This window comes from Gekko japonicus, unplaced genomic scaffold (genome assembly GCF_001447785.1).
Source record: "Gekko japonicus isolate JY-2015 unplaced genomic scaffold, Gekko_japonicus_V1.1 scaffold1718, whole genome shotgun sequence".
NCBI lineage: Eukaryota > Metazoa > Chordata > Lepidosauria > Squamata > Gekkonidae > Gekko > Gekko japonicus.
Window position 1 is genome coordinate 316,396 of NW_015165294.1, and position 21,113 is coordinate 337,508.

Genomic DNA, 21,113 nt, shown 5'->3' on the forward strand with positions numbered 1-21,113 from the left:
CCTCCGGTACCAGATCTTCTCCTTGCCCAGAGTGGGCAAGTGCTGCATCACAACATACCACATCTCAAGCTCACTACTTGGAGGATCCTATGCTGAAACTCAGGGGCAGGATAGACCATGTCCTATTGAACTGCCGCAAGCCTTCTACACGGGCCTCTTATGCCGGAAAGTGGAAGAAATTCTTTGCGTACCTTCATGCATTGGAGTTGCCACCACCTCCTATGAACTTAATGGCAATTTTTGGCTTCTTGTTGTCCTGTTTGGACCTGGGCCTTAGCTGTGCCTTGTTGAAAGTATATTTAGCGGTCATCTCCACTAATCATCCCACGGTAGATGGCCATTCCATTTTTTCTCACCCGCAAACCAAACAATTTCTTAAGGGCCTCAACCACCTTTTCCCTCCGTCTCATGGCCCTACTCTGGCCTGGGACTTACCTCTGGTGCTCGCTAAACTGATGGGCAAGCCCTTTGAGCCTATGGCTACTTGTAGTCTTCAACTCCTCTCTTGGAAAACAGCCTTTCTAGTGGTTATTACATCTACCAGGAGGGTGAGTGAACTGTCCACACTTCGCTGTGACTCACCTTACTTGAATTTTCATCAGGATGGTGTCACCTTGGCCCCAGATGTCTCATTCCTGCCCAAGATTGTTTCGGAATTTCATCTGCAGGCAGACATCGTTCTCCCGGTGTTTTTCCCATCTCCAAGGAACTATGAGGAACGTCATCTCCACACGTTGGACGTGAAAAGGACCTTGCTTTTTTACTTGGATAGAACACGGTCCTTCAGGAAATCACCAGCCCTGTTTGTTTCCCATGCCTTACCTATTCAAGGAAATAAGTTGTCATTGCAACGGCTGTCCAAATGGATCATGGAGGTGATCAAGCTGTGCTACCTGTTGGCCAAGAAGCTGGCTCCGGTTCTGCTTCGGGAGCATTCCGCCCGAGCAGTGGTGATGTCCACAGCCTTCCTGCGAGGTGCGTCGGTTGGAGATATCTGCAATGCAGCAACCTGGGCCACTCCTCACACGTTTGTGAAGCACTACGCCTTGGATGTGCATCTTCATCAGCGTTCTGCAGTGGGACGAGCTGTGTTGCAGGTGGTGCATGTTTAGGACCTCCAGCTCCCTCCTCCAGGTAGGCCTGTATTGCTTGTTAATCTTCCAGAGGTGTGATGCACAGAGACCACGAAGAAGATAAACAGGTTGCTTACCTGTAACTGATGATCTTTGAGTGGTCATCTGTGCATTCACACCACTCGCCCTCCTTCCCTTCTGCTTTCGGTCCTCTCCTCTTTATTGCTCTGAGACTGATGGCAGCGGTCAGAAGGAACTGGCGGGATCCTTGTGCCCCTCCCATAGTCATGCGCACTGGAGCCCGGCATGTGACTGGGGAGCGGGTGTGAAAATCCCTTTTGTTTTCCATGATACCAATTGAGGTCGGCACAGGTGCACTATATCCCAGAGGTGTGAATGCACAGATGACAACTCGGACGATCATCAGTTACAGGTAAGCAACCTGTTTGTCTAAAATATGCTACAATGCTCCGTTTTCTGGGGGGGGGAGGGGGTTTACTACATGAAATTAATGTTGCTATTCCATAGAGAAGCTTTTCACTGCTCTACTGAAAACACTGTGAATTAATACATGCATGGCAATGCAAATATCCTTAAATATCTTGAAATAATGCAAGTACCCTTAAAAGGGGAGTCTCTCAGAATGCTCACTGGACAATAGTTCTCAGAAAGGAGAAGTGTAGCTGCATAGTGTGTGACTTGTGGTTGTCATGGTCCCCTCAGACCAGCTCAGTGAGTCAGAATCCTCAGAGGAGGAGCCTGAGGAGCCCAGATCAGTGGTTGAGGAGGATCAGAAGGACCAAAGAGGCCCAGCACAGTAGAGGTGCCACCTGAAGATGTACCAGCAGCATCAGAAGCCACCCTTCCAGAGCCTGCAAGGGAAACCTCATCACTGGCACTGAGTTAAATGCTAGGCCTTCTCCAGGCAGGATTCAAACTGTGGCCTATAGCTCATTGGGCCCCTCAGCAGTGGCAGAAGGCCCTGGCCAAGGTGGCACAAAGGATGTGAAGTGTTGGAATGGTTACACAGAACTTCCCTGTAGGTGTACAGCAGAATACTGAGGATCGTACTTCATTGTTGGATCCTCACCAATGCACAATGAAGCCTCAGTACCTGCCAGCAGTATAGCTGGGCCCAATTACCTCCCAGCCTACTTAAGCTGAATCCCAAGAAGACAGCCCTGCTGGATCAATCATTCCACCAGGCACAAGCCTTGTTTAACCCACTCCAGTGGTCTGCTACCACTTGAGGAAACCTGACTGGGCCTGACTGCAGAGTACAGAACAGTGCAGATGCTTAAAAGACTGCATGTGGTAACCTATAGTTGAAGATAGGCTACTAGCAGGCTCATGGCCTGTCAGGAATCTCAAGAGTGTGATGATTGTTTAAAGAGGCATATCCTTGCTGGGAGTATTGATTTAGTCCCATTTATTTGCAGGAAGGAAAAAAGCAGCAGTTGTAATCACATAAATGGCATGTGTGTGAAAACAGTTTGTGAATGAGACTGAGTTCTTGGAGCCTGCTGGAGAGGGGTTTTTGATTGCTTCTGTATGTTTTTTGTCTGGCCACAGTAACTAATTACTCCTGAAAGCAAAAGCCTCCAAAACCTTTTGTCTGGTTTGTTTCTGAGGGAGGACAGCCTGTTTGCCTGGGGCTGATTGCTGGCCCCGCCCTCTACTGTTGCTGTGGCTCTTGGGAGGTGGGGGCTGTGAGCCTTTGAATCGCAAGGCTCCTCCTTGCCAGAGACAGAATTGAGTCAGCTGTGCTGAGGAAGGAGCTGGGACAGAGCTGCTCATGAGCTAGCCTTTTGGTCAGTTCTCTAAGTTTCAGGGTATTTCAGGGACAGCAAGGTATTTCTAGGTGAAATAATCCACTTGGGAAGTGATGATGAATGCTCACGGACCATTTCCAGTCACCTGTGGGGAGTGCACCATGATTGTCTTCCTCCCTACTTGTCAGAAGTGCAAGTTGATAGAAGTGGAAGTATCACAAGCACAAGGAAGACAGAGAGAGCAGGAAATGGCAATGGAAAGAAAAGGAAAGTGTTGATCATAGGTGACTCCCTGCTGAGGGGTATGGAACATCATGACCCCTGGTCATGGGACAGGCCTGACCCCCTGGCCCAAGAGGTGTGTTGCTTGCCAGGGGGGAAAATTAAAGATATTACAGACAGGATCCCTGAATTCATCAAACGTATGGAGCATTACCCATTCATGATGGTCCATGATGGAACCAACAACACAGCCGTGAACAACATCAAAAGCATTAAGGCTGACTATGAAGCTCTCGGGAGGAAACTGAAGGGAATGGGGGCACAGGTAGTGTTCTGTTCGGTTCTTCCTGTCATAGGAAGGGGAATGTGACAGGAACAGAGGGTAATGGAGGTGAACCACTGGCTGCGTTTGTGGTGCTGACAGGAGCAATTTGGGTTCTGGGACCATGGGCTAGGTTTTCTGGATGACAAAGCTTGAGATTCTAGTATAGGCAGAGGGATATGATTTAATAGGCATTACAGAGACTTGGTGGGATGATTCCCAGGACTGGAATGTAATAGTGGATGGATATGAGTTGTTCAAGAAAAAAACAAAAGGATCAAAGAGAAGGCAGAGTGGCACTGTGTGTGAGGAGAGGGTTTGTTTGTCAAGAAATACTGGAGGCCCAGTGGAAAGTATCTGGGTGAGGAGAAGGAAAGGAAGGACAAACAGTATTGTGGTTGGAGTCTGCTACAGACCTTCTGACCAGGATGAAGAGGTGGATGCTGCCCTCCTTGAACAGCTTGACAGGGTATCCAAGCAACATGACCTGGTAGTTATGAGTGACTTCAACTTCCTTGATGTGTGCTGGGAGACATACTCTGCAAAGTGTCCACAATCACACAACTTCCTGACCTGCCTGGACGACAACTTCCTTCATCAAATGCTGGAGGAAGCTATGAGGGGCTCGGCCATACTCAACGTAATATTGACCAACAGGCAAGAGATGGTAGATGGAGTGAAGGTGGTTGGGGACCTTAGGGGAAGTGACCATGTCCTGCTAGAATTCCTTTTGCTGTGGGTGACCAAGGAAGTTTGTAGCCACACATGTATTTTAGATTTCAATAGGGCAGATTTTAATAAACTCAGGGGCATGACTGCTGGAAGTGAAGGGAGCAAGTGAAGGGTGGGCTCTCCTAAAACAAGAGCTCTTGCAAGCTCAAGCCATCAGGATTCTAACAAGAAAGAAATATGGTAGGAGATCCAAGAAACCAATGTGGATGAACAGAGAACTGCCTGATGTGCTAAGGGAGAAGAAGAAAATGTTCAAGAAATGGAGGCAAGGACATACCTCTAAAGAAGAGTATCTGCAGGTTGCTAGGCACTGTAGGTCAGCCATCAAAGAGTCCAAAGCTCACAGTGAGCTAAAGCTGGCCAGGTAGGCTTGCTACAACAAGAAAATCTTCAGATATGTGAGGAGCAAACACAACATAAAAGAGGTGATGGGCCCACTGTTGGGTGAGAATGGATAAACTCTGACAGAGGACAGAGAGAAAGCAGAAAGGCTTAATGCCTACTTTCCCTCAGTTTTTTCCCCCTGAAGAAGAGAACAGGCTCATCTAGAGATGGTAGTTGGCAAGGCATGGCATCTGTGCTGCTGGTTGACATGGGAAAAAAGATCGTTGAGAAGTACCTGGCTGCATTGAATGAGTATAGATCTCCCAGGTCAGATGGTATGCACTCAAGAGTGCTTAAAGAACTTTCTAGAGAGTTTGCAGAGCCTTTGTCCATCATCTTCCAGACCTCTTGGAGGATGGGGGATGTGCCACAAGACTGGAAGAGGGCAGATGTTATTCCAATTTTCAAAAAAGGGAGGAGGGATGACCCAGGAAGCTACAGGCCAGTCAGTCTGACCACTGTCCCAGGGAAAATAACTGGAGCAGATTTTAAAGGGATCGATCTGCAAGCATCTAAAGGACAACTTGGTGATCCAGAAAGGTCAGCATGGATTTGTAGCCAACAGGCCCTGCCAGACCAACCTCATTTCCTTCGATTGAGTGACAAGCTTACTGGATTGAGGGAATGCTGTTGATGTTTACCTGGATTTCAGTAAAGCTTTTGACAGGGTTCTCCATGATGTTCTGATGGGTAAACTAGAGGACTGTGGACTGGTCTCTAGGATAGTTAGGTGGATAGGGAACTGGTTGGAGAACCGCACTCAAAGAGTAGTTGTCAGTGGCCTTTCATCTGAATGGAGGGAGGTGTCCAGTGTGGTGCCACAGGGCTCAGTTCTGGGCCCGGTCCTTTTCAATATTTTTATAAATGATCTGGATGAGGGTGTGGAGGGGCTACTCATTAAATTTGCAGATGACACCAAATTGGAAGGAGCAGGAAACACACCAGAAGATAGAGATAGAATTCAACAAGATCTGAACACACTGGAAAAGTGGGTGGATGTGAACAAGATGCAGTTTAACAAGGATAACTGCCAAGGTCTATATCTGGGTAACAAAAATGAGGAACACTCATACTGGATGGGGGATGCACTTCTAGGTAGCAGTGCGTGTAAACAAGATCTTGAGGTACGGGTGTACCATAAGTTAAATATGAGCAGCCAGTGTGATGCGGTGACAAAAAAAGGCTAATGCGATCTTGGGGTGCATCAAGATCACATCCAAACTGCAAGATGTGATAGTACACTGCATTGGTCAGGCCGCACCTGGAGTATTGTGTGCAGTTCTGAAAGCCTCACTTTGAAAAGGATGTGGACAGAAGCCCTTCACTACCCAAAGGAGTCTCAGAACAGCTTACAAACTCCTTTCCCTTCCCCTCCCCACAACAGACACCCTGTGAGGTAAGTGGGGCTGAGAGAGCTCTGACAGAAACTGCTCTTTTCAAGAACAGTTGTGCCAGAACTATGGCTTGCCCAAGGTCACCCAGCAGGTCCAAGTGGAGGAGTGGGGAATCAAACCCAGTTCTCCCAGATTAGAGTCCGCTCACTTAACCACTACACCAAACTGGCACTACACCAAACTAGCTAAATTAGGAAAAACTTTTTTACAGTAAGAGTTGTGCAACAGTGGAATCAGCTGCCTAGGGAGGTGGTGAGCTCCCTCTCACTGGCAGTCTTTAAGCAGCGGCTGGACAGACACTGTAGGCTAATCCTGCATTGAGCAGGGGGTTTTACTAGATGGCCTGTATGGCCGCTTCCAACTCTCTGATTCTATGATTCTGCATCGTCATCTTCCTTACAATTTCTGATAGACTATGAACATAGATTATCCTGTGTGTACCTTTAAGCCTGGGATGGGTGTCAATTCTGTATCTCACCGTTTCTTTGACTGCTTTTTCTTTGGTTTGCTAACATTCCATTACATTCCCACTGTAAATCTTATTTTGTGTAGAGATTTTTCTTTTTAAAAATACATAAAATTATACTCATACATTTATCATGCAGGCTGAACAGATGGTGTGTGCCCTAATTTGCAATGCAAGGGTAAAGATATTGTCAGGGGTTTTCATCTCTGTTTTCATCCAAGGAACTATTGGTTCCTTCCAAACTGTGAACAGTTGCATTAAAAAAAGGTTTGATTGTTTTCCCCCAATAGATATACCATGTTAAACTGAGTTCAGACATGAAACAAACAGTCTCTTGAATTTTGCCATATAACTGTGCTCCTTAAAAAAATAAAACCATGTTCAGTTCCTGGTATCCAGGAACAAAGTATGTAATAACTGACATAAAAAGGATGATTGGGAGAAAAAAAAATTAAAAGTGAAAGATCTTATTTCTGTCAAGTTAACTAAAAATGATATTTAATTACATGAACGTAAACTATTTAAATGGCTGTAAGAAAAGTTTATTATGATTTTTTCTTAAACATAAGAACATAAGAGACGCCAATGTTGGATCAGGCCAAAGGCCCATCCAGCCCAACTCTCTGTATCACACAGTGGCCAGAAATACCAGTGCCACCAGGAGGTCCACCAGTGGGGCCAGGACATTAGAAGCCCTCCCACTGTTGACCCCCCCCCCCAAGCACCAAGAAGACAGAGCACCATTTGCCCCAGAGCCCCTATCTATAGTAAAGGTAAAGGTAAAGGTTTCCCTTGCTCGAAAGCCAGTTGAGTCCGACTCTAGGGTTGCGGTGCTCATCTCCGTTTCAAAGCCGAAGAGCCAGCGCTGTCCGAAGACGTTTCCGTGGTCATGTGGCCAGCATGACTAAACACCAAGGTGCACGGAACGCTGTTACCTTCCCACTGAAGTGGTACCTATTTATCTACTTGCAATTTCTTGCTTTCGAACTGCTAGGTTGGCAGGAGCTGGAACTAGAGACGGGAGCTCACTCCGTCATGCGGCACACTCGGGTCTCGAACTGCTGAACTACCGCCCTTTCACAGCGTCTTAACCTATACCTTGTGGCTAATAGCCACTGATGGACTTCTTGATTAGTCATAAGACCATACAGTCATAGGAAGTGTAAGTGGCTACTTTCATGCTTGTTTTCAGAACACTCATGTCTCTGTTTGGGTCAGTTTACATTTGTCTGTCACAAGCTATCCATGGATCTAGTTTTTGAAAGCCTAAATCAGTACACAATCATCCATACTTGTTCTTTTATACTGCCTTACAGCCAAAGGGAATATATTGATAAATAGAAACATGTAACCTTTCTGAATGACAGAAAGTTTCTTAAAATAAAGTTTGTTTCTATTCATTTTATTTAATAAGGTCTTGGTCCTGAACACTTCTTTTACATCCTAATTCTGCTGAAACCCAAGATCAATAGTTTCAGAGGTAGCACTCATGTTAGCGGGCCTTAGTTATCAAATGGGATTTTAACTGAATGTGGATCCCATGTGATCCTGGTGGTAGGACAGTTTGTAGAAACTGAGACAGGGAAACAGATTACACTTCAGTGAGAGAAGTGTCACATAGACTAACACAGCGATTTTTTCCTGAAATTTATTACTGGTTTAGGCTGTTTCAACCTACCAGGTTGCTGTTCCTCAGATCCATTTACAGAAACTTTTCTATGGTCCCGATCAGACAGGTTTTTAGATCTGCGCCAGGCACTCGTGATAAAAAGCCTCTGAGCCTAAGGCTAGTACTTTGTCTTTAACTTTGTCTTCTTTGTGATGAAGAATCAGAATACCCTTTGTAATCTTGCATACATGAGACCAACTACTTTTATCCATAACCGGACAGATAAGCCATAGTTTTCAAAGAAAGCTGGTGTACACATGAAGAAAAATGAGTGATCCTTAAAGATACTTAAAGAGGGTAATCTTGCCTCAAAAGCTAAATTTTAATTTAATCATTTCTCAGCATAATCCTATGAGAGTTACTCTGGTCTAAGCCCAATGAAATTAATTGGCTTAGACTGGAGTAACTCTGCAGTCTCTCTCGTAATTGCCACTGCTGCAGAAATGTAACTGAATGAGGGGAACATTGACTTCTGAAAAGTCAGGTGCCAAACTGCTATTTTTATCTTGCCCACAGGTTCTCCCAGAACAATTGTCCACTGAGGCTACAAAAGGAAGATAAAGACAGTATTGTGTACAAGCTAGTGCCAGATTGGGACTGAAGATGTCCAGGTTCAAATCCTCACTCAGTCAAAAAGCAGATTGTATGATTCCTTAGGCTGGTCATTTTCAGCCTAAGATAATGCTTAGGTTTTTTGTGAGGATGAAATGAAGGAAGGAAGAGACATATTTGCCACCCAGAGCTCTGTAGTGATGCAATGGAATAAAAATGTAATTGATAAGGTGGCAGTGGGAAACACATTTATTCTTACTCCTCATTTGTGTTTTTCACAGACATATCATTTTGCAAATAAATTAGAATTATTTTCACAACTTCTCTATGATATAGATTAGTCTTGGAAACCAACTAAATGCAGACATTCATTTATCAAATGTAATCTCATTTCTGGGCTCATGTAGCCAATGGGCATTACATCTGCCAAGTGGTGAAGACAATTCTAACATATCTGAACATAGTAAAAATCTAGGGATGCAAGGAACGGTAGTGTTCTCACCACTTGAAGAAATGTTACAGATGGTATGAATTGTAAAGTGACAAGCATAACATGGGAGATTACAGTGGTAACTGTTTAGAATTCATCCATAGTATAGAAGTTTATGGCAGGTCAAAACTAGAATCTTGGATATGCAATCCAAATATTCTGTCTGCTTGGATCCTATTAATACTAAGCTAAGTGTACACAGGGTGCGTTCAGACGGGCAGCTAATACTGCAATTGGCCCGACTCTAATTTGATCCCTATCTTTTTTATCCGGAATTGCACGACCAGACAGCTCCCCTTACCGCATGCGTACTCCGCGGTGGATTGTCTAGATGGCATCCATCTGAAAGAGCTGCACGGTCGGGTTTTTTTAAATCTGTGCATGCATATCCGCGTCTCAACGTGTACTTGCTTTTTCGTGCATGCATGCAGTTAAATGATTAAAGCACTGCCAGTGGTAACTCTCTCTAGGTACCTTTTTAATTAATGCAGTTCATAAAATTCATGGTCCATTTAGAAACATGAAATTGTCCAAAACGTTTGAGTGGAGTTCTGTGGCTGTCGCGCGTTTACATGTTTATGCGCATATTGCTAAGAATTTTTTTTAATGACACCTGCTCGGGATGGTCTGATGTCAGACCATCCCAATGGCAGAATTGCACACTGGAATGATCAGATGGGGGGAAGTCCGCAATTGGCCGGTCGGGAAGCAAAAACTCCAGATTTTAACTAGTATCTTTTAAGTATGGCTCCAAAGCACGACAAAACGGGATGCTTATGGAACAGGCACATTTTCCAGATGTTGCTGTCTGGTCATGACCTTTAAATCTGCCAGGCACGAGTGCCTGGCGCAGATCTAAAAACCTGTCTGATCGGGACCATAGAAAAGTTTCTGTAAATGGATCTGAGGAACAGCAACCTGGTAGGTTGAAACAGCCTAAACCAGTAATAAATTTCAGGAAAAAATCGCTGTGTTAGTCTATGTGACACTTCTCTCACTGAAGTGTAATCTGTTTCCCTGTCTCAGTTTCTACAAACTGTCCTACCACCAGGATCACATGGGATCCACATTCAGTTAAAATCCCATTTGATAACTAAGGCCCGCTAACATGAGTGCTACCTCTGAAACTATTGATCTTGGGTTTCAGCAGAATTAGGATGTAAAAGAAGTGTTCAGGACCAAGACCTTATTAAATAAAATGAATAGAAACAAACTTTATTTTAAGAAACTTTCTGTCATTCAGAGTCACTGTACTTCACACATATATACTGTCCTTGCTCCCAGCCAACGTTTTAAGAACTATGTACACAATTACAACAATTTATGGCATTATTTATAGATGTTATATGCATTATGTCACAGTCTCTGTCGACTGAATGTTAAATTGAACTGTTAAGTTACTATTTAGTTCTGAGCATTATAAAAGCGATTAATAAAAGTTGCAACTATTAATTAAAAGCAGAAAAGGAATGTATATATTTCTCCTAGCAACTACATGATTGTGATGAAGACATCACAGTTACCATCAAAACAGATTTTGTTTCCCTCTAGGACCGGGTCTTTACAAATATTGAATTAGTTCTGATTGGGACAACAGTGCAAGTGCTTTGATGACCACAGACCCTAAGCATTTTCTTGTAAATAAAGAGAGTATAAACTGTTTTTGCAAAAGAAATCTATAATATATTCACCAAGTATGTTGGTAAAGTGTTGCATTATACCTAATATTAATTTGTTTTAGAGGATTGTATGACTTGAGAAACACATTAATGGGTATACTGGACAGCGCAACTGGCTACCCCAGTTTATTCAAATCAATGAGAACTGCAGTTGACTTAATAGGCTGCTGAATTTTAAGATTTTGGGGAGTTATTTTTAAAGCATCAGTCTCTTATTTCTAGGCCACAACTTTTGCTCTGAAGGACACAAGTGCTTGGAGAATTCATTCTGCAGGAACCTCAATGATAGGGCTGTCTGTAGCTGCCGAGATGGTTTCCGAGCCCTTCGAGAGGACAATGCATATTGTGAAGGTACAGAAGTCTTTTGTTTAGAAAAGGGTTGTATCACCTATAAAAATGAGTGTGGATTACTGCATGAAGTATTAATTCACAGCTTGTCACAATGATGTGCTCATTAAATGCAGGGAATTTAATTTAAAGCTTATTAATCAGTTGAAATAATTATGTCTCAAATTAAGATTTTCTAATTTTTTTTGCAAAAAATCTCATTTGTGTCAAAGTAATAAGTTAGGACAACTGAGTTCTTGAATTAAAAGTAATGTATTAACTGCCGAGTATGTGTTTTTTCTCATTAATCAAATCTCAGATAAGCTAAAATTCATACATTAGGCCATTTTAATATAGTTTCTGAGCTATTATTCCTTTTAATTAAGGCCTTGAGGTTCTCTCTTATCTTAAAAAATATAAATTTCTAAGCAATAGATGTTAAATCCAAGAACTTCAACCTTATGAGTCCATTTTAATAACAAACTGTGTTATCTGAAATAAAATTGACAAATAGTGCTAAAACTAGAAATTGCCTTTAGACATTTTTTTCAGGTTTGTTAAAAAAACCCTTCTAATATCTAATGTAACCTCACTGTTAAACTGTGAACCTTGCAAGAATGAGAGAATAATCTTGTAAAGGTTATATTTTACATTTTAATTTAAATAAAATTAAGAATATTTTTAGTTGTCTCCCTGCATCCTGGTTATATAGCAAGTCTACAGAGAAATATTTGTAATTTAAAGAACAAGTTTAGATCAACCTGTTAAACTTGTCTGCTATTTAAACTGTTAATCATTATCAAACTTCTTGGAACTCTTGACTTTGAAATAATATGGAATGAATGCTAATTTTTTTATTAGTCAACCTGATCCATGTTTTTAAAAAAATTGTCCAGAAGTTCTTGCTTCAAGACCTTTCCAACTGATTTCAGGAAGCACAGAAAACTATTGCTCTGAAAATCAATGGGGGAGAAATTCTTGCAGGATGCTTTGTGTGCATGAGTACACATAAGCATTAGATCAGGGCTACTGTTCTACGTTTTTCATCTACTGTCAATAAAGGTTACAGTTTCAAATATTCTGATTTTAGCATCATTAAAGTGGATGATGTTCATTAATGAAGAAATATGTTTAGGCTCATAACCAATAAATGTCTTTTTAATAGGATATCCTGAAATCAACTGAACTCAGTCTCTCTGACTTGTATAGCTGATATTTATGGTATTCCTTCATCAAATGAATGGGAGCAGCAAGCTCCCCAATGTATCAGTCTGCTTAACCTCATGAGTTTTTGTTTAATGGGCTGAAATCCTGGGAAGCTTTCTCTTTACACAGCTTTCTTGCTGTTCCTTATCTTTTTGTGACCCATACCCCAGAATACATTTTCCAAAACTTCCTAAAGGCAGGCTTATGAATTCAAGTTGGTGCTGAATGTGACAGTAAAACTTCTATCTAGGGTCAGTGGCTTGGAATATAGAATGTAGCATCAAGTGCACATGTACAAGAATTACCTTGGATCAGATACCACAGAAAGTTTTATATAATTTCAGTCACAGTGCTTTTTGATGGAACGCTAACATTCAAGTTTTGATTAATCACTGATGTTAACAACTGTGTGTACCACCACCTTCAGATATATAGCACACGGAAGCATTCTTGCTGCTTTGGGTCTACAGAGCATGCTAAAATATAAATATGCCAGCACCCACAAGGATTAGGCATATCCATTATCTCTCTTTTTTTGGTACATAGCTTTTGTCAGGACATTCTGACCTAGAACAATAACCAGTAAAGTCTAAAGATTTCTTTCTCCATTAATTAGTAGACTTATGTTAGATAAGACTGAAAAACTAGTTGCATTTTGACAACTTGACTTGCAAGATTTGTATTAGATGAAATAAAGCATGAACAAAATAATTTGTGTTATGCTTCTGGGGTTTCCATCCTTCAGGAGTTCTCCTAAAATTATAATTCATCTCCAGACCACAGAGATCAGTTCTTATCCTCACTGAGCTCCCTTCTCTGTCTCAAATTCTGCCCTCCCAGCTAGTGGCACCAAATCTCAAGGGATTTCCCAAGCCAGAATTGGAAACCCTATATACTTCACACACACAAAAAAATATTATTGGGGTTTTTTTCCATAATCATATTAGAAGTTACTTTGGTCTTGACCTTGCCAGAGTAAAAACCAAAAACAAAAGTTCAAATAAAATCAAAACTAAAAATGATATTTAAATTTGTACATTAAATAAATATATTAAAATGCCTATATTAAATTCATTATTAAATCAAATACATTAAATAAAATTAAAATCCTTACATTTATTAGTTTACTCCATAATCATATTAGAGGTTTTAAAAACATCAACATATATTTTAATTATCTTTCAGTTGTAAAGGTGTAACTAGTAGAATCCTTTCTATACTGCATGATGCAAGCACACACAAACAAAGGGCATTTTAACAATAATAATCAGAAGAAGAGGAGGAGGGAGAGGGAGGACCAGGGTTGACCCATTTAGCTTCTGAGGTCTGATGAAATTGGGCTAGCTTGGGCTATCCAAGTCAGGACAATGCTAAAGGGGGTGAAGGGGGAGTGGGCGGAGAAGAGGAGTAGACCCAGTACCCAGCCAATGGCACGCGAGTACTCTTGAGTGGCAGCTGATGGGCCAATGGCTGAGGTAGCGCATTCCACAACCAATGGGAGAGCTGCAAAGTGCCACCACCAAAATACAATTATATATAAGGAGAGATTCTGCAGCTTCCTTCACCTTGTGAAACAGATCTGGATCTGAGGAACAGCACGTCTAGTTTGTCCCTATGCATGGCTGCCATTAAGGACAATGCAGAAATTGCATTTGGTTTAGAATGTGGCCACCCAATTACTCTTGAGGTTAGATTCTTTGGGCATGTAATGCACTTGCTGGAGGACTTACATTGGTTGCTGCATTGTTTCCAGCTTCTGTTTAAGGTTCTGGTTGTGATCTATAAAGTGTCTTACAGACTGGACTCATATCTCTAGAAGCATCTTTCCTTGTACAAGCCTGTGTGACAATCTTTGCAGCAAGGTCTGTTGTGTGTTACCTCCTGTAAGGAATTAAAAACTGTGGCTGTCTGAGTTTGGACTTTCTCAGTCACTGCCCCTATACTCTGGAGCAACATACCAGAGGTCATGAGAAAGGCACCGACCCTCCTGTCTTCTAACAAGAAGATGGAGAGCACTTTAGAAATACCTTTAAAGGGATATACTTGTCTTTGAGGGGTCACTCAATATGACCTGTCTCTTTTGTGCAGGTGACCCAAGTATTATTTAATGTTTACTGGTTTTTGTTAACTGGATCCAACCCACTATCTTCCATTCCACTTTCTTTAGCTACAACTATGTATTCTTAGAAATGGTTCAGTTCATAAAACTTGATCAATGGTTTGTGTACTAGTGCCTTCTTCCTACTACAGTGAGAAATTATTTCAATTAAAACTTCGTAGGATCTTGTGTCTTTTGTCTCTTTTGCTCTTCTGTGTCTTATAGTGCTATTCTAAGCAGAGTTGTACAGATTCACATCAATGAATTTAGAAGGGTTTACTCTGCTTAGGATGACATTGTAATAGTGCAATCCTAAGGAGAGTTGCACCCTTCTAAGTCAGGCTCGTAGCCATGGGGAGACTGAACAAGGGTGATACCCCACCCAGAATTTGCCCTGTCCCCACCATTGGGCCTGGGGTGGCCCCATCCTCTCCTGCTTAGTCAGCACCCGTGGGCCCTCTACAGGGTGGTGCTGGCACCTGTGCCCAGCAGCCCTCTTTCCAACGGCAGTGCAAGGATGCTGTAGAGCCTGTGTCTGGCTGTGCTGGCTGGGTGGCATGAGCTGGGAGCTGCCCCTGCCAAGGCACTGCTGCTGCTGCCCAAGAGCTGCTTTGACATTGCTGCTGGCCAAGCATGAGCCAGCCTGCTGTGGCCCAGGCCTGCGCCCACCCACAGCCTGGCCCACCCTGCATCTGGTCTGCACCATTGGCCTGCTGCCCTGCCCTGCTACTGTCTACCTGGCTGAGCTACCTGCCGCCTTCCTCCCGCCCCCGCCTATGTGATCCTGTGCTCAGCCCACCTGCAAAAGAGCAGCAGGTGAGCCATTCATGCACATGAAACCCCAGGCCATGCTCCAGAGGCGATGACACATGTGTGCCTTTTGCCCTGCCTTGGGCCAGCAATGGGACTAGCCCTCCTCCATGGGCCTCCCATTACCAGCACCATCAGGGTGGTGGTGGTACTGCAGGCCCCTCAGTGGCAAGAATGAAGGGCCGGGGACTTGCGGAACCAGGTTTGTGGGGCATTTAGTGTTTCCACGCAGGGGAGTCGGACAACCTCATCTAGCTCTGGTGCTTTTGCAGTGGGGTGGCGAGCCTGGCAGCCTGAATGGGGTGAGGGGAATATTTTGCCCCCACCTGTCCAGGGAGCACCTCCTTCCTACTTCAGGGAGCTCTGAAGGGAATGGCTCTGTCCTGCCTGGGTCTCTTGTGTGGAAAGGAACTCAGCCCCTCTTCTGCCCTGAGGGTCCCCACATGTGGGTTTTTGTGCTTGGCCTGGTAAGGATGCCAACCTCCAGGTGGGACCTGGGGATCCCCCAGAATTATAGCTTTTCTCCAGACTACAAAGATCAGTTCTCCTGGAGAAAATGGATGTTTTGAAGGGTGGACTCTATGGCATGGTATCCAACTGAGGTCCCTGTCCTCCCCAGATGCCATTCCAAATCTCCAGGAGTTTCTGAACCTGGATCTGGCAACCCTACCCCCTCATCCCCCACCAGTGGCCAGGGGGGACCTGGCAATCCTATGGCCTGGTGTTCTTGGGACTGCCTTGTTGGAATGAATACATCCAGCTCAGGAGGTGTTAAGCAAGACTTCTGGAAAACCAGATTATCTCAAGGTATGTTGAGATGAGATTCTGAAATTGGGGGCTGTGATAAGTACAAACCAATATCTTTATATAATGAGGGTTAAATTTTCAGGATGACGCTTTAGACAGTTAACCTTATCTAATCTTTCAGGCATTTTTTGTTTGTTCACTTTCACAGTCTCATGTGAGAAGAACAGTCTTTCCTCTATTAAGATTGTGAGTATTATTACTGGCATGTCACCATTAGGAGGAACAGAAGTGGGAGCAGATAATGAAAAATAGGTATTACATCAAAAGCACTGCAGAAACTATCCAGTTCCTTGCTGTTAATGAGCTGTCTTTTTGTGGTAGTGAGGGGCGTGGCTCCATAAGTAAGAAAGCAGAAAAGGAGGAAGCCAGCCCTAATGGACTGTTCATGGCTGTTCTAAACAGTTGTTCAGAGTATACCTGTCAATGTCTTATACATCCCCAGACATTCAAAATGAAATAATCTCTATCCTGGGATCAATGGTTACAGAAGAAATTGCTTCCCTTTACCAAAATACTGAAATTCTTCTGTGTAAAAGCTGATGAGATTCATGATGTAGTCAGATTTGTAAAGGACAGCAGACCAACTGAACATCTTTTGGGTTTGCATGTACTTTCACATTTATTAGCAGACTACGACCGATTTCCCACAAGTCACTGCTCCGCCCTCACTCTTCCTTTCTCCCCGATTGTATGTGTCAATTTCTCACTACTTGCTGCACAGCCGCATTTTGACTCGCAGCTTCATCCGATTTCCCCCGCGTCTTTTCGATCCTGTTTTTTGAGGATTGAAAAGACGCGGGGGAAATCGGGTGAAGCTGCGGGTCAAAATACGGCCATGCAGCAAGTAGTGGGAAATTGACACATACAATCGGGTGGGAAAGGAAGAACGAGGGCAGAGCAGCGGCTTGTGGGAAATCAGTTTATATATCTGATCTTCTGCTTCAAGTTCTGACTGACTGTGGGTTTAATCTTGAGCAACTCATAGTACAGTGCTTTGATGTTATGTCTGGCAGGTCAGGTGGAGTTTAAAAAAAATTCAAGAGAAACTGGGTGAAACTATACCATACATACACGACTACAATCACCAATATATATTGTGATTGTTAATGCCTGCTCAAAAATAGTACCTGTTAAGCAGTTTTTTGACATGTGTAATAGTTTATACATCTTTACCAGAAAGCATCAAGTGAACCAATTGTATTCAGGTCCTCAGTTCAAGAGACTCCTAGATCATAGGTGGACGGGTCATTTGGCCACTGCAAGAGCCATAAGTGATAACTTTAGAGAGGTACTGATAGTGCTCAGTAACTTTACAGAATTACAGAACTGAACAGAATTGTGAGTGGAGGCAAATGTGAGGTTTAGCACTCCTAATGAAAGATGTGTTGTTTATTTGAGCCAGGTAATGCAGCACTGCAAGACAAAGATATGCATTTAGGGAAAGCTGCTGAAGTTGTGAATGCTTGTCTTTCTCTCCTTAAAGAGAGGTGAAGTAAAGCAGACATTCTCTTTGAGGAGCTTTTGGGGAAAACATCTGAAATATGTGAACAGAACAACATAGTTGTTGATATAGCTGAAATGGGAGGTAAAAGAAAGAGAAACATTTTAAGGATTTCGTTGCTGAAGGTAGTGCAGGAACAAACCGTGACATGTCCTCATATGCACTTCAAACAGGTATTCATTGAAGTCCATGATTATTCCATTTCAGAGGCTGACAGTTGGTTTTCTAATTGTGTGAAATACTTATCTGTTTTAGACTCACTGATTCCCAGTTCACAGTAAAAGAAGTAAAGCCTCTCCTACAATTAGTAGGTGCCGATGAAGATAACTTTGCAGTAGAAGCAGATCTTGTAAAAAGGAATATTTTAATATCAACACATCCACACTTGAAAGAAGAGAATAGTATCCATAATGCTCTTGCTTTGCAATTCTCCTATAAAAATGCATTCCCAAAAGTATACAGAGTCCTTGCAGCTACTGTACCTTTTGGTGCCTCCACTGCTACATGTGAGTCAGCATTCTCTTGCCTTACTTGCATTTTACAAACAAAGAGGCTGTCAATGTCCCATCTTCAGAAAAACAGTATAGTGTTGCTAGGTTATGAGAAATCACTCACAAATAACATCAATATGGGTGCATTCACAGACAAATTTTATGCCCAGTCACGTCAACTTCTACTTTAATTGTTCAATAGGCTGAAAAGGGTAGAATGGTAACCCAGTTCTCTAATAGTTAGCATGCTTTAGCAAATTCAAGGTTTAGAGAATCTATGGTTGGTCTTAATCATTATTTGGTATTTATGGTCCATTTGTCTCACTGAATTATGTAGAGGTACTGGTTTGTTTATGGTCAGCTTGTCTCACTGTGTATACAGGAAATGTATTTATATTCTGCTTGACTCATTTAAATTTGTAAAATCAAACAGGTGGAATGGAGAAGTTGTGATGACGTAGACTTGATTCAAGTGTACAACACCAAACAGATTTCAAGTTGCACAAAGGTCTATTAGATTACAACAACCATGTGAAGGGCTGCTCCTGTGAAGTAGGTGAGGCTGAGAATGCCAGTAGAGACTTGAACCTGGGTCTCTTAGGTCCAGCACTAGGCTTGCCAAGTCCCCCCAGGGGGCGGGGAAACCTCTGCCCCAGAGGCCCGTTCCCTACCGCCGGCAGATCGGGCCCCGGGGGAAACCCCCCCCCCAAAGCACGCAACGTGCACGTCACCCGGAAGTGATGTGGGCACGCTGGGGGCGGGGCCACAGTCATCCGAGGGAAAACTCTATGGTTTTCCCTCAGATGGTCATGGCCCCGCCCCCAGCATGCCTGGCATGGTCGCGTCACTTCCGGGTGAGGGGGTTGTGGCGCATGCGTGCTTCGCGCACACTTGCACACTCCCAAAGCAGCGCTGGAGTCCCCCGCTCCAGCGCCGCTTCTGACTTGGCAACCCTATCCAGCACTATAGTTAAACACTTGCTGAGTGGAAGAACAGGTATTACTAGGTTTTCTGTCCCAATAGCTCTCTTTTTTTTAAAGTATATTTATTGATTTTCAAACACACAGACAGACACACAAACATAGAACAAAAATACATCATCCATCACCATTAATCATACAACAACATATCCAAATTAAATTTATTCTACAGTTGAGTAGCTCACGGATCTTTGCTTATATCAGCTTGGTAAATTTATCTGCTTCAAACATTTACATACATTTTTAATCCAATTACTTATTACTACTAATAATTCATAATTATTTTTATTTTCTTTAAATAGGTAAGGTTTTACAATGTATACCATTACTCTATTTACTCATTCGTAACCTTCTTTTGTTAACTTTATATACCAAAAAGGAAACTCATTTTTTAATTTAACCACTTTGTGAATGCTATAACAGTTTTTCACTTATAACCTTTACCTGAGACTGAGTGGGGGGGTCCACATCTTTCATTTTTACACTTGTCTAGCTGGGCCCTTTTTTCTAATAACTACATGCCTATCACCAGATTCACCACTATTTTTCCCTTCTCCTGTTTTCTTATAGTATCCAAGGTTTGGCACCTTATATTTATTTTTAACTTTCATTTTCTCCCTTTCCTTTTATCATATTTAGTTGCCTTTTAAAAGTAAAATTAATAACTAAAAATATACTACACCATTATTTAACAAACATCAAAGGGAGGGAGTTCCATATTACACAAGAAGAGGTTATATATATGTATATATATTTAATCAACTTCCACAGCTTCCTGTTATACTGTAATGCCAATATTTAACATTCAATGAGATGGAAAAAATTTATTAAATCAAAATTATTTCATTTATCAGCAAGCTATTCCATCAACGTCTTATTCTAAACATTACATTGTTATAACATCTTCGCTAAAGTATGTAGTAAGAAAACACAAACATCCTATCTTTTAAATTCTATTTCTAGGTTTCCAGAAAATTCTTAGCCTTCCAATCCATTCTAACATATACATTATTATAACCTATATACGTTATTATAACCTACTGTAGGTTTAAAGACCTTTAAACCTACAGTAAAACCAAAAACCTCCAATTTCTTAATTTTTTTCTAGAAATCTGTAACCTCTTCTTTCTTGCAACCATTTCTACATGTCTACACTCTCTGAATATACTAGATTCCATTTCTAAACTTTCTCCTTTATTTTTCCTCCAAAATGTTTTCACACACTTATTGGCATTACTAATTTTCCACACAAAACATCTTTTTTTCCCTTTAGGCACTTTACACTTTTTCTTTTTCAATCCCTTATTCCTCTTCTTTATCTTGGCATAGTAAGGTGTTATTGTGTCTCTTTGGCTGGTCTTTTGGTTAATTTTATCTTGCTCATTAGCCACAGGTAAAGTCTGAATCTTCTCTTGTAGCTTTTCTTTGTCTTCCTCTAAATTTTGCTCTTTCTGATGATCTTCCTCATAACTCTGTCCCTTAGACTCCACTTCTTCCTTACTTTCAAGTTCCAAATGTTGACTCTACTTTTATCCAAAGAGGTTTTGCAGGGCTTCCTCAACCCCTTTCTGTGTCCCTTCTAACAGGATTGCCCGAAATTGCTCCACAGTCAGCATTCCAACTAATGTATCCTCGTTAACCTCCTCTCCTTCAGCTTCCTCTGTAACTGCCATTTTCTCACTTGGTTAAGCGTTTTATTTCAGTCTCTTTTATTCTTATGCAAGTGTTCAAATCACATAGAAAGTTAAGACAATCCTTCCTTGTAAGTCCTCACCAACCGACTATCCCCCCCCCCCAAAAAAAGAAAGATTCCAACAGATAATTGTCCCGTTCCTTTTCCTCAACACTTTTTCTCAGTTTTGGGCATTTTTAAAGAGGATTAATATTACTGAAAAATATCTTCTCTGTTCATTGTAGTAATAAATGTCTGTACTCACTTTATCTTCATTGTGTTGCTGCATAATAAATTTAAATCCAAATATTAAAAAAGAACCCCGGCTGGTCGCTGCTAATGGAAACATGGTTGCCATGTTTCCTCCAATCCTTCGCTCCTGCTTTGGGGCACAATGCCCACTACCCCGCGACTGCTGTCTGCGAGGGAGGGGCAAAGAAGCCCCCTGCTACTCCCCCTCCCTACG

At 42.3% G+C, this 21,113-nt stretch overlaps 1 protein-coding gene across 1 annotated transcript in view; it reads left to right on the forward strand.

Annotated features, from left to right (window-relative positions):
• Window positions 1-21,113, forward strand: part of NELL2 (neural EGFL like 2) — a gene marked incomplete at its 3' end in the record, with an annotated part of 165,179 nt that overhangs the window by 97,100 nt on the left and 46,966 nt on the right. Inside the window, exon 12 of the mRNA XM_015410366.1 lies at window positions 10,978-11,106. Within this exon, the coding sequence (XP_015265852.1) occupies window positions 10,978-11,106 (129 nt within the window). The remainder of the gene's footprint in view (window positions 1-10,977; window positions 11,107-21,113) is intronic.